General features: G+C 37.6%; 2 protein-coding genes across 3 annotated transcripts in view; one reads left to right on the top strand and one right to left on the bottom strand.

Annotated features, from left to right (window-relative positions):
* The window catches only part of TG (thyroglobulin), a 366,261-nt gene that overhangs the window by 229,298 nt on the left and 122,633 nt on the right, over positions 1 to 14,330 (top strand). The window lies entirely within an intron of this gene.
* The window catches only part of SLA (Src like adaptor), a 60,281-nt gene that overhangs the window by 7,110 nt on the left and 38,841 nt on the right, over positions 1 to 14,330 (bottom strand). For both annotated transcript variants that reach the window (XM_072603014.1, XM_072603013.1), the window contains 2 exons: positions 12,716 to 12,819; positions 7,867 to 7,998 (listed from right to left, as the gene is read on the bottom strand). In XM_072603014.1, the coding sequence (XP_072459115.1) occupies positions 7,867 to 7,998; positions 12,716 to 12,819 (236 nt within the window). The remainder of the gene's footprint in view (positions 1 to 7,866; positions 7,999 to 12,715; positions 12,820 to 14,330) is intronic.

The following is a 14,330-nucleotide window of genomic DNA, read 5'->3' as shown; positions in this document are numbered from 1 at the left end:
CTGTTTTAGACCTTGGAAGTTGAAATAGTTTATATTTCTTGGTCCAGAAAGGGATGTCATAAACACAGATAAAACCTTACAAAATGTTATGTAAGTGTAATGCAGAATTGCAAAGCAAGGCTTTACATGTGCATTAAAGAATGAACTTGAAGGGACCTTAGGGAACATTTCCTCCAATTCCCTCATTTTGAATTTGATGAACTTGCAGCCTGGGATGGGAAATGACTAACCCAAGGTCACACAACAAATTAACAGAGCTAGGACTAGACTTCATGTTTCCTAAGCCTCACTCTTGTTCTCTTACCCCTAAGCCCCCCTGCCTTTAGTGGATTCTGAATTTTTTCAAATGCTCACACTCTTTCATAGTGTTTCAAAGATAAGTACAAGATATCTGAATAATTACAAGACATCTTTGATATATTCAGTACCAGCAATTCTCAAAGTGTGGTCTGAGGACACCTGGAGGTGCTTAAGACCCTTTTAGGAGGGTTCTTGGGGGTCAAAATGATTTTTGTAATAAGATAAAGGTATTTTTTACCTATTAAAATACTTCTCCCTCTTCCAACTACATATCTTTATGAGGCCAGATTTTCTTCATGCACTTTAACCAAAACAACATATTGCAACAAATTGAATGCAAAAGATGATATAAGAATCTGTCTTTTGTTAAACCAGATATTAAAAGGATCTGCAAAATCATGTAAAACAATGCCATTCTTCTCACTAATTATTTTTTGCTTTGGAAAATATAGTTATTTTCCATAAAATATTTATGTTAACATGTAACAAATAGATTATTGTTATTTTAAATTAACTAATTAATTTTTTTCAGTTTTCATTTCTAATATAGAAAATGTTGATAGATATAACCCACGTAGACAAGTGTTCTTTGGAATCCTCAAATATTTTTTAAAGTATGAAGTGGTACTGAGACTAAAAAATCTGAGAATTGTTTTTCCATTCCATGCCTAATATAACCTGGCCCCTAATTACCTTCTTACTCATTACTCTCTTTCATGCACTCTGTGATGCAGCCATCTTAGCCTTCTTACAGTTCTGTACATGGGATGCTCCATTTTCTATCTCCAGGTGGCTGTAGTGGCTGTTCCTGGTGCTTGAATCCATTCCCTTCTCACTAAGATTTCTTATAATCTCTGATTTCCTTCAATTCAGTTCATGTGCTGCCTTCTATATAAGGTGTTTCCTGATTCCCCTCTCCACAAGCTGTGAGAGCCTCTATCCCATAATGCTTATGAAATGACCTTGTATTCCTTCTGTATGCATTATGTGTGTACTTCAGGTATCCTGGTATAGTCGAGAGCTGTTCTTGAAGCCAGGAAGATCTGGGCTCAAGTGTGTGTCTCTGATACATACTATTTGACAGATCACTGATAGTCACTTAGTCTCTGTGTTCTAAGAGAAGATGTCAATTTGAATTGGTATGGGGGGAGTTTCCTCATCTGGAAATTCACTATACAGATTAAATCACTGGTCCAGATCCTGCCCCATTGTACATAATGATAAATGTTCTTATAGCCTCTCTCTTTTGAATGTAAGCTCCCTACGTGAAATTGGGAAAAAAATAAAATATTTTGTTTAAAAGATAGACTACGAGGTCCTTGTGGGCAAGAAAAATTTCACCTTTGTCTTCATATCACCAGACTTTAATGCAGTGTCTGGCACATAGTGGTACTTAATAAATGCTTGTTGATTAAATAATAACAACAATAATGATCGCATTTATATAGAGTTTTTTCTACATAGGTAATCCCATTTATCCTCAAAATGACCCTATGGGGTAGGCGCTATTATCCTTGTTAGTAATGCCTGGAATATGGTAGGTACTTAATAAATGTTTATTGATTGACTGATTGCTACAAATAAGGAAATTGAGTCTGAGAGGTTCAGTGTTTTGCTCATGATTGTGTAGCTAGCCATTGTCCAAGGGAGTGTTTGAACTCAGGCTTTCCTGCCCCCAAGTCCAGTACTCTATCCATTACACAGATAGATTGATAATAGCTACTAGTGAAATAAGTAGCTACTAAATGAAATAATGGGTGTGATGGTTCCATTAAAAGCAATAAGAAACTAGAGAAACAAACGTTCCCATTTTGTAAATGCATGTCTTTGATGTGTTTATCATCTATCATGTGCTATGGTTTATCTGTATTTGTTTCTTATTCCCTTCCTACATAAGTTCCTTGACTTCAGGGACCATGTCTTATCTAAACTTTATATTTCTCCCAGAATAACGAATGCTCTGCACATAGCAGGTGCTTAATAAATGTTTCCTGAATGGAATGGAAAAGCATATAAGGTGGTATTCATAGTCAACACGACCAAGGGAACAGAGACACCACACCCCTCTCCGGGGTCCCATAACCTGTTCAATTACAAGAACTCTACTGGGCCAACATGTATTTATGTTTGCTTTTGACTATGTAAATTTCGTGGTTCAAACACATTTCAAATGATTGTCATTAAAAAACCAAACACCAGAACACACTTTCAGTTACAAACACTGGGCAACTTCACTTGTTCCAGGATTGTCTTCCTCTTTCACTTGTGGTCACTTTCTTCTGTTATGTCTTGCTCGCTGCTAGATTTCTAGCTTTCATGGAGGTGGAGGTGGGGGGGTCACTACAGAAAGACAGAAAGAAAGCCCAGGGAATGCCCTGACATGCTTCACAGCATCAAAGATTTCAAGAGCTGTTTGTGATCTTAGGAGTCATTCAGTTGGATGCCTGTCCAATGGATGACATCCTTCTATAGCACTGTCATAAAGGGGCCAACCAGCCCCTGAATGAAGACCCCCTAGTTACAGGCAAAATCCCTGTTCATTTTCCACTGTCCATCTCTGCCTGCCCCACTCCAGGGGCCATGTTCTGAGCAGGTTCTGTCCAAGGGACCTGATGATGTGGAGGGAGGAAAGATGGTGAAAGAATGGGGAGAGATGTCATACTTTAAAACAGTTTCTGCAGAACAATTCAGTTCAATCCAACCAAGTCCTACTGCCCCCCTGAAAGTGTGCCAGTCTGTGCTAGAAAATCACAGAAATTCTTTTCCTCAGGGAATTTGCATTCCACTGAGGGCAGATCCAATGATATCTGAATAAGTAAATTCAAAGCAATTTCTGGAAGGAGAGAGAACTAAACACAAGATGTATAAGGAAAGGCTTAGAGTAAGAGATGGCACCTGACCTGAGCCTTTAAGGAGTGGAGTGAAGAAGAGGCACATTTCAGACATGGAGGATAGTCTGTGTCAAGGCATGGGACTAGGAGGTGTGGAGAGCAACTGGTTGACTAGTTTGAAAGATATGTGGAGTGAAAAAAGGTGGGGTGGGGGACAGGGACTACACATGGAATTTCACTGTTGGGTGAGAAAATTCCCTTGTCTACATCTTAGTTTTAAAAATCTGCCTAGAAACAAAGAGGTTTAGTGATTTGCTCAGGATTACACACTAGTATCTGAGTACAGATTTGAACTCATCTTCCTACCTTTAAGGCCAGATCTCTAGGGGAGAGTCTGATTGTAGAAGGCTTTGTATGCTAGACTGTAGAATCTGCATTGTACCATTGAGACAATAAGAAACCACTGAAGACTTTTTTGAGTCAGAGAGGAACATGGTCTGACTTATGCCTTAGAATGGTTTGGCAACACTATGATGGGGTAGAATGGGGAGGAGAGGAACTGCAAACAGGGAAAACAATTTAGGAGGCTATTGTAATAGCACAGATGAGGATGTGCAGAATGAACTAGGTTAATTAAATTTACACATCTACTGCAGGACATACCCTCTCCTGCATTTGTGCAACTGAGGGTAGAACAAGCCATATCACATCTTTCCAGATAACAGCTTCCCCATTAAATCTGGTCACTTTAAGCCCCAAACTAAAATCTCTCTTCACAATCAGTGAACTCTGGAAATAGAAGCAATACAATAAGATAGAAAGAACACTCTATTGGATTCAGGGGTGCTAGGTTCAAATCCTGGGCTTACTGTTTACTAGACATGTGACCTTGGGCCTTAAAATGAAAACGCTGATCTCTAAAGCCTCTTCTAACTTTAAATCCCACAGACACATACACATACACACACTAAAAAGTTGATCTCTAAAGTCGCTTTTGACAAATCATATACACATACACACATACATACACATATATCAGATGTAATTATAATATATACATGTACATACATATATGGCAGCTAGGTGGTACAATATATAGAGCACTGAGCCTGGAGTCAGAAAGGCCACAGCTGAAATGTGATCTCAGACACTTACCCGCTGTGTAATTCTGGCCAAGTCACTTCACCCTTGCCTACATAAAGCTGGAGAAGGAAATGGCAAATCATTCTAGTATCTTTGCCAAGCAAATTCCACAGACAGTTGGTGCACAGGGTCATGAAGAGTTGGATAGAACTAAGTGACTGAACGACAACAGCATGTGCATATGTACACATATGTAACTATATTGTATGTAATATAAGATGGTAACACATATGTATGTGTACATATGTATGTGTACATATAATGTGTAGATATTGCACATGTCTGTGGATGATAGATATACTGTGTGTGTTCGTCCTTTGTTGCCAAAGAAGACCATGCCATCAGAGAAATGACATGACTTGAACTTGACTTTGTTTTGAGTGAGGGAGGGCTGTGCAGGTCACCAGCCTCACTTCTCCTCCAGAGCCATCTGAATCCAGTGACCAGATATTCATCAGGATGACTGGAGATGACCCAGGATGAGGCAATTGGGGTTAAATGACTTGTCCAAGGTCACATAGCTAGTATGTGTCAAGTGTCTGAGGTGAGATTTGAACTCAGGTCCTCCTGACACCTACACTGGTTCTCCATCCACTGCACCACCTAGCTATTACTGATAGATAGATATTCACTCTCCTATGTTTCAGTTTCCTCACCTTTAAAATGAATTAGGTGATCTCTAAATTCTCTTGCAACTTTAAATCTTATATATACATATATATAATAGTACATATAATATAATGGAATAATCTATATTATTATATTATATTACTCAATGCCTGAAGTAAGACTAGAATGCAGGTCTTTCTGACTTCAAATCCTATACTCTACTGCACCATACAACAACTCTACAGAGGCAGATTGTGTGTCAGTTGTTGGAAGCTGGAGGAATAGCCTCTTTATGCTCCAAGAAGAACATTACCAGCATTTTCACAGGATAATAAATTTTTCAGTCTCAGCAATTCCCAAGAACCAACATCCAAATTAGAAAGAGATTAGGACTGAATCACTAGACAGGGTACACACAGCAATAAAATTATAGATTTTGGGAGTCTTACTTAAAGAATTAATAAAGACGTTGCGATCAGGAAGAAGATGACGCAGTGAAATCCAACCCTTCCCCTGTGATCTCATCAGGGTAGCTATTTTCCACATTAACAATAATCACAGCCCCTCTGTGATTTAGTAGATGGCCTTTGAGAATTGCTATTTTGTACATAGTTGGAGTTATGGAGGCTTTCTCAGTTGACCTAAAGCTTTCTAACCTTCCAATGTAAACTGAAAAGGCACTGCTTGTGAAGGTCCTTAGGCATGAGCTGGTCAGGGCTGGAGTATCATCTTCACGGAATTATAGAATCCTAGAGTTGAAAGGGACCTGGAAAATATAGCCCATAAAGCACACAGGAGTCTATTCTACATTCCTTAAAAGTGGTCAACCAGCCTCCATGGAAGACCTTCAGGGCTCCACTTGGAGCTCACTACTTCTTGAGGCATCCCTTTCCAGATAAGTGTAATTGTTACTTTTTATCATTATCAATCTCAAGCCCACTTCTAAAGAACTTCAGCCTTGGTTTCCATTTCTGCCCTTATTGCTGACTCAGCTCAGACTCATCCTCATCCTCCCAGTTAATAGGGCTCCCCCTTTCCTGAAATTGCTTAATATTTATGTTTACTTATTAGATGCCAAGAAAAACAAGCCTATTCACTCTTCCACATGTCAACATTTCAAAAACCTGGAAATACCTATCACGACACTCCCAAAGATAAAGATTCCTTCAATGGGATGACTTCTAATTCCCTCACCATCCTAGGCATTTCTTCCTTGTCCTAATAATAGTTAACATTTGTATACACTGTTAAGGTTTGTAAAGCACTTACTCATTATCTCACTTGATTGACATACTTAAGCTTATCAATATTCTTCCTAAAATAGAGGTTCTCAGAGATGAATTCGGTATTCCAGGTGTGGCTTGACCAGAGCATAGTATAACAAGACTAATAACCATTTTATGGACACCACCATGTCCCTTTTAATATACTTCTCAGGCAGTTATTTGACCACTTAAAGAAAGACCGATACAGGGAATCATCCTCATAATCCTGCCTAGGCTCACTTCTCGTGCTTTCATCAAGTGTATCCTTATCAAGTATGTAGGCCACTCTGATAAATATTTTATAGCGATGAGGAAGCAGTCATATAAATCAATAATTGTTTTTGTCTTTTCAGACCTTTTTGATTAAAGAACCAGCTCTTCTCTTTTCCATCATTCTTATGATCTCCAAGGATCCTTCCAGTTCCAATATTATAAAGTATTTTCCTCTTTGAGAGATCGTGAAATTGATTGCTGAGCAAATTTCTTTATTTTACAGGTCAGGGAACTGAGTCTCAGAGAGAAAAAATTGACTCAAGGTCACACAGATAGGAAAATGGTAGAGTCAAGACTTGAGTTCTGATTCTTAGTTCAGATACTGAGTACTTTCTACAGTGCCAAATGGTCTCTATATTGTGGTATAGGATACACATACCCAAAATGAAAGGCTTAGGTGAGTACAGAAATGCTAATCAATAGAACATTTTCAACTCCAACATCCTTTAAAGCCCAACTCAAATGCCACCTCCTCTTGGAAGTCTTACCTGATGAGCCTGGGTGACTTCTGACATCATATGTCTCTTGGCTCTCTCATCACTTAACATTTTAATCCTGGGTACTAAACACTTGTGTATGTATACCACCTACCAAACTATCATGTCTAAGTGGTGAGGTTCTAGTCTTATCTAAACTTTCTATCTCCCTTAGAGTAATATATTCTTTATATCTCTCCTAAACTTTTTATCTCTGCCTATCACAGTTCTCTGCTTATAGTCAGTACTTAATTAATATTGAATAAATGAATGCATTTTACAGATTAGTTGGTTTGGTCTCTCACTAAATCCTAAAAAGGTGATTGCAAGAGCATTGAATTTCAATTCAGAAAACCTAGGTTGGAGTCATGGCTCTGCCATTTATTAACTTAGTAACTATTTAGTAACTTATCTCTCTTGGCCTCAGTTTCCCCAGCTATCAATCATATTGCATTATCTAACTCAAAGTTGCCTGGAAGAAGGTGCTCCTAAATGTATAAAGGACCATATGACTGTAAGAATATGAAGAATGTCAGGCATTTATGAATTTGGAAGAGCAGGGTCCTATTCTGGACCTTTGCAATATCTATTTATAGCTTTGTCCAAGTCATTTCCCTTCTCTATGTTTAAGTTTTCTCATCTGTAAAATGAGTCTAATCATATTCATCCTCCATATCTCACAGCATGACTTTGTAGATAGGCTTCCTGTAAATTGATATAAATATGAGTAGATTTAGTCATTGGTATTTGAAGAAGGTATGGGATAGGAAGCCAGAACCTTGGGCACAGGAACCTTGAATGATGGAGTAAGAGGTGATGAATAGAATATCAGAAGGAAGGGAAAAGGACAAGAATGAATTGAGAGATATTCATTGAAATGATCAATAACCTCAATGAATTCTGCTCCTAACAAACGTAGTCAGGTTACAGGTGTGAAACGTCACCAAGTCAGGTAATGGATTGTCTTACCAGAATAGTGATTCACAAGGTCTTCCAGGCACTGGAAGGTGAGTCTTGGAGAAATATAATACCAATTGTTGGGGAGACGGAAGATGCGATAATGCTTCACTTGTCTGTGTCTCACTGATAGTGAATAAAAACCTGGAGAGATGGAAGGAAAAAAAGTTGTAATTTGTTTTCTTTCAAGAGAAAGGACAAGTAAATTGTTTCATCTTGGACTGATAATATAGATTATATTTTTCTGAACTATTCAAAGATATATTTCTGGATCATGGTGAGTTCTTAGTGAAATCTGAACTTTCCCAGCAGTTGGTACCCAAAGCTGGTTACTGCTAGCCATTTAAGCACATCTGGCAATGATCTAAGACTCTATATAGGGTCTGAATTCTTCCACTGAGAGAAATGACTATTTGTGATATTAAGTAAAGTACATATAGAAGAAAGAACCAACTTTTCTTTGGATTTTGAGACCAGCACCTTCTTTTTTTCTTCTTTTCTCAAAAGTCTCAAAACTCCTTCCTTCCTTCCTTCCTTCCTTCCTTCCTTCCTTCCTTCCTTCCTTCCTTCCTTCCTTCCTTCCTTCTTTCTTTCTTTCTTTCCTTCCTTCTTTTTGTTTTTAAACATTTGAATTATGTTGGAAGGGGTCCAAGCCATCAGATTGCTATCTATTTGTCTGTCTTGAAGCCTTACCCTGGTAGATCACTTGCCCTGCCAACACCATACTTACCTTGCCCATATGATGTTTCCCTCTAATATTCATGATTGAGAAGAGAGTGAAATGGCAAGCTGTGTCCTAATTAGAACCTCACAATTTCAGAGCTGAAAAGAACCTCAGATCCCTTTAAGCCCAGAGGTGTCAAACATGGCCAAAATCAAATTAAAATGCAATTGAGAAAAAGTTAACAAAATAAATAAGAAAACACTAAAACATGAACGATATTAACATATGACATTTCCAGGTCAATTATGTGACCTTCAGGGATCCTTATGAATAGCTTAGTAGCCCCTGTTTCTATTTGAATTTGTCACCACATTTTTCAGTCCAACTCCTATGTGAAAAAGGAATCTTTCCTTACAATATCCCTAATAAGTTCAAGCTTGGGCTCGAAGATCTCTGTGATAGATAACTCTACCTCTTCCTACCCCACCTCTTTCAACCCCAGTTTGTCAATGTTAACACTGAGACTCCAGGTAGAAGAAGCCAGTGACTTGGAGTCAAGAGACCTGTACTCATGTCCCAACTCTAGTCATACTAGCCATGAGACCTTGGACATGTCACTATTTCTTCAGAACACAGTTTCGCAAAAACACCAATCCCAGCATGTTGGAGCAGAAAGAACCATCAGAGATGATCTAGTCTAACTTCCTAATTTTTCAAATGAGGAAACTGAGCTCAAAGAAGTCAGACTCAGGACCTGGACTGAGCCCTGTTGACTTCAAGTGCAGTTCCTATTACTACACAGCTTCATCTCCAAGTTATCTTTGATGGGGCCTCCCACCACATCTTCCCATTTCTTACTTCCCACATCTTACGTGTGACTTACCATATTTTACCTTTAGCTTTACTTTTTCTTTTTTGAGAACTTTGTTGGTACTCTTTTATTTTATTTATATCACTATTATTTCCAAATGACTGTCCTCCCTCACCACAAAACCTGCACGTAATAGAATTTTCCCTTATAGCAGATTAAGTACAATCAAGATAGTGACTTCTTTTTAATTAACACATCAGCCACATCTAAAACAAATGCTTCACCTTGTGCCTCTGTGCCTAGATTTAGCCTTACTTTTTGCTGGACATCTAAGTATTATGGCAGCAAGTATGATGGCAACATCTACCAACAGTTAATCAAACAGACTATGAATACATTACAACTACCTTGCCAGATGACCAAGAGATTCAACAATTAGGTTGAATTGGAATTTGTTACTCAAACCTAAATAAGTCCCATGGCCTCTTGTCTAAATGACCAACCACTCTGTTATCTTATTTTGTACATGCTCTTCTGCTTTTGAGAAGTTGACAGATATTAATGAAATAATGTTTGGACTTATTTTTATTTTTTATGAACACATTTTTTTTTCATTTTTTACTAACAAATTTTAAATTAATTGAAAATAATTTTAAAAGCAAAGCCATTGTAAGAGTCAAGGAGTCAATAAATATTTTTTGAATACCTACTGTGCACCAGATATGGTGCTAAGTACTTGATCTGAGTTCTAAATCAGTGATGCCATGACACCCATGCTAATTTACTTTGACAAAATGAGAAAAACAAAAAGAATCTTTAAAAAGTTTGTCTCTTGTTTGAAGTCACAATCACCATAGTCAAAAAACCTCACAACTTCAGCAAAATGTCTTTTTGTGCAGAGTGCTTTGACAGGTGAAAGGGATGATACAAAGATTTGATAAACTCCAGTCTAGACTCTTATGAAACTTGTAGATCTGTTCAAGGCAGAGACCTAAGTGCCAAGTGTGCCAGAAAGGAGAAAAACATCCATTTTGGCAGGTCCAAGTGGAGAAAAAAGGTCGTTACTGATTGAGGTTAATCAAGGATTTGGTTTTCGTCATTTATTTATTGTTGTTGATGATGACGTTTTTCATTTTAAGAATGGTGTAGAAAATGGACATCGACAGATGCTCTGTGATGCCTTCTATGTGTTATATGAGGGGCTCAATTTTGATAAGAGAGTTAGGATCTTGAAGTTGTTTCAAATGTATAAAACGAGGGAAAAGTTTAGACTAGATGATCTCTATGATTCCCGTTAGCTCTAAATCTCATGATCTTCTCTGACACTGGGACCTCCCAGGCCTTAGATTCCTCATCTGTAAAATAAGACTATTCAGTCTCTGAGGGCCTTCCCAGATAGAAGCATCTATATCGATGATTCTGCTTATGCCTAGTTACATCATCTGTCAGTCACTTTTTGCCCAAGCACCACTTTATAAAACCTAGTATGTATTTTCCCGGAACACCAACAGGGCCTGAAAGTTCATGTACCATAAGCAGCCAGGGGTGACAAGTGGAAAATACATAAGAATTTTTGCATACATACCCAGAGGACATGAGCCTACTTCTCTGGGGACTGCTTCATTGCATGCAAGGCTGATGAACTTTATTTTTAGTACAGGTGGGGCAAGCATGCTGATGTGGAAATAATTAATGAAAGTTAGGGCACCAGAGTTTCATGACTCCTTTGGGATTTCCATTTGCAGTTTTACTTTTGTTTTAGTTTAGATTTTTCATTTGCCAAAATGGCAGATTTAGATGTTTGGAAGAAACATCATTTGGGGCTTTTAGACTCAATTTATCTTCTATAAGATTAATCAGTGCCTATCTAGTATAGTATATTTCTTGAACATCATATGCACTCAATATTTTGTTAGTGAGTGAATTAATAAATGAATTTATTAAGCATCTACTATTACTAAGTACTATTACATAGTACTTAAAGGTTTACAGAGCATTTTCCTTTAAAAAGAAACACTTCTATATTTTGTACCATTCAGTTGAGGAAACAGGCACTGAGCTGTTAGGATGCTTATCCATGTTTTTAAGTGTATAAAGCAGAATTTGAACCTAGGTTTCTTATCTCATAGAATCACAGAATTTCAGAGTTAGAAGTGACCTCAGCAAACATCTAGTCCAACCCCCAACCAAAAGGAAATCCCATGGCAAGACTCTATGGTATAATATACTGAATGTGGAGTCTGAAGCCTTACGTTTGAATCCTAGTTCAACTACCAGTGTAACCTTTGGCAAATCACTTCATTTATCAGTGTCTCACTTTTCACATTTGTAAAGTTAGAGGTGAGAAGGTACTTCAGGGAGGTATTAGAGCCAGCTATAACTGGCTCACAAGAGCCAGTTGTTAAATTCAGTGTATTTTCACATCAGGAATCCAGAAATCCCAAAAATCAAGACTTATTTATTGTTTTACTGATTTTCTAGATTTAGAAAAATGATGGAGAAAATGTTAATACTGAAGATTAAACTGAAAAGTATGTTGTGTGATTAGTTGTTATGCCCCTGATATACTTGACCCCTTAAAATTCTTTTTTTAACTTTAAAATCCTACACTTCCTTTTTTTTCTCCAGTTACAAATAATTGCATAGAAAACATACTCTAAAACAGAGCTTTCTGGTTTTCTCTATTGTGCATAATGAATGTAAGGCCTTCTTTAATGAATACTAGCACTATAATCCTTTTTTTCAAGATCCTGCTATCTCCATCTTTACCCTTACCAATTGGTCATTGGCATAGGAACAAAGTCAGAAATCATCAGCTTGCTTGGTCTATTTTCCTCAGGTTGACCTAATCACAATGGGTTCTTTTTCCCCACTTCTAACTCATTCCATGTTCTAAGTCTGCAATATAAGGCCTCCTCCAATACTATCATTCTGTGTCTTATGCTGTGCCATTCTGTGGCTTCTTTCTCTTCCAACATTTTGACGTCTATGTTCTAATACTCTATGTTGTTAGATTCCATCTAGTTCTTATTTTCTATATTCCAAGGTCTTTCTAGTGCCAACATTCTCTGATCTGAGGTTTCTTCTGGCTCTAATGTTCTATGCTCAAAAGTGCCTTTCAGAACCAGCATTCTATCACTTTGTTTCCTTTCACCATCTTGTTTACCGCTTTGCTCTCTCTATATTTCCGATTCGTGTTACTTTTGTACGTTCCAGCTGCTTTAGACAGTGTGTAGGTTGCTCATTAGATTACCAGCTCTGGATATGGTCTCCAAAGGTGTAGGAGGATGGGACAATGAAGGACCATAATGAGTCAAGTGGGAAAGGAACTTATAAAAATCTGATAACGACATGGAAAGAAAAAAGTACCCTTTGGTCTTCCTTACCTTTCTTGGTTTCACTTTCTCTGATCATGAAGGAGCCTATCTTTGTGTCAGGCAGCAACAAAAGTTCTTCAGCTTTGTCTCTTCCTAATCCTTCAAAGAGCCAACTGGAAAACAAGAAAGGTTCCATTAAATTCCTTTTCATTCTCTGGACATTCAAGCTCCCTCTACCCTCATGTCAGGTTAGTAATGTGGTGCCACAGATAGAGCAACAGACCTGGAGTCAGGAAGACCTGAATTCAAATATGCCCTAAGATACTTACTAGCTGTGTGACTCCAGACAAGCCATTTAACCCTGTTTGCCTCAGTTTCCTCATCTGTAAAGGGAACTGAAGAAGGAAATAGCAAGCCATTCCAGTATCTTTGCCAAGAAAATGCCAAATGGGGTTATGAAGAGTCAGATATGACTGAAGTGACTAAACAACAAAATCTTCACATCACTCTTCCCTAGAACCCAACAGTCAAAAACAGCTGAGTGCAAGACCAAACTATCAAAAAGGTAGAATCTATAGATTTGGAACAAGTGAATTTTATAAATTCACAAACACAAAAGTTAATGGATGGATGCTCCCTGACTCCCAAAGACCAAAACACTTGTGAACCTTAATGTTTTATATAAATGTAAGTTATCATCACTATTGTTATAATCTTTTCCCCTTGATCATAGTTCTAGAGTGGAAAAGACCTCACAAACTACTTGATTTATTCCCCTCATTTTACCAATGAGGAAACTGAAGCTTGCAGAGAATACATGACATGCTCAAGGTAACACAGGTAGCAAATATCATAGGTAGGACTTGAGCCCAACTTCTTTGACTTCAGAACCAGGGCTCTTTCCACCATATCACACTGTCTTCTTTCTTGTTCCTGTATGACAAATACACGAATCTTTTAGTCAGCTGAGTAGGATCCACAAAGCTATTTAGCAATTTCATTTTCCTATAAACTAGATTGTAGATAGAGCCTTTAACTTACTAAATAAGACAACCTCTCTTTAAATATTTTTAGTAGCACTCATCTGAGCACCAACATTTCACACACTAAATTCAAGTGATTTTTTTTTTAATTTGGCAGAAATGGCTCAGACCCATATTTGGTAATACTTTGTTAGCAAATGGTTTGTGTTACAATATGCAATAAAAAAGTTACAACACAGTATTTCATAAACATGTAAATACATACTTTCTCTTCATATCTGAGACATCAAAGGAGAATGCTGGTGAAGGACATAATTCTTTGTCTATCCTACATGAAAAATCCTCCTTTAATGCTACACAGTGTTATAGAAGTGACCTTGGATTCTCATATACCATACTAGTAGAGGATAGGTTCTATTACATTGTACTAAGCTGGGCAGGCTTCAAGTACAAGTCCAGGAACAGACTTTATGTATGTATCATCTGAAGTTCAAAGTAAATTTGGGGAAGCTCATCACCAAAAGGCAACCCACCTTTTGGTAAACATATAATATATATATATATTCATAGATACATATAGATAGACAGACATAAAAAGTTATTCATAACTTAGCTTAGCAGGAAAATACATGCATGAGTAGATGCCAAATAGAAAGCTACTGAATTAAATTGAACTGAATAATCATTACTGAAGATGCCTC

The sequence above is a fragment of the Notamacropus eugenii genome, chromosome 4, assembly GCF_028372415.1.
Source record: "Notamacropus eugenii isolate mMacEug1 chromosome 4, mMacEug1.pri_v2, whole genome shotgun sequence".
Classification (NCBI taxonomy): Eukaryota; Metazoa; Chordata; class Mammalia; order Diprotodontia; family Macropodidae; genus Notamacropus; species Notamacropus eugenii.
The sequence above is the reverse complement of the archived record's forward strand: the minus strand, read 5'-3'. Positions and strand labels throughout refer to the sequence as shown.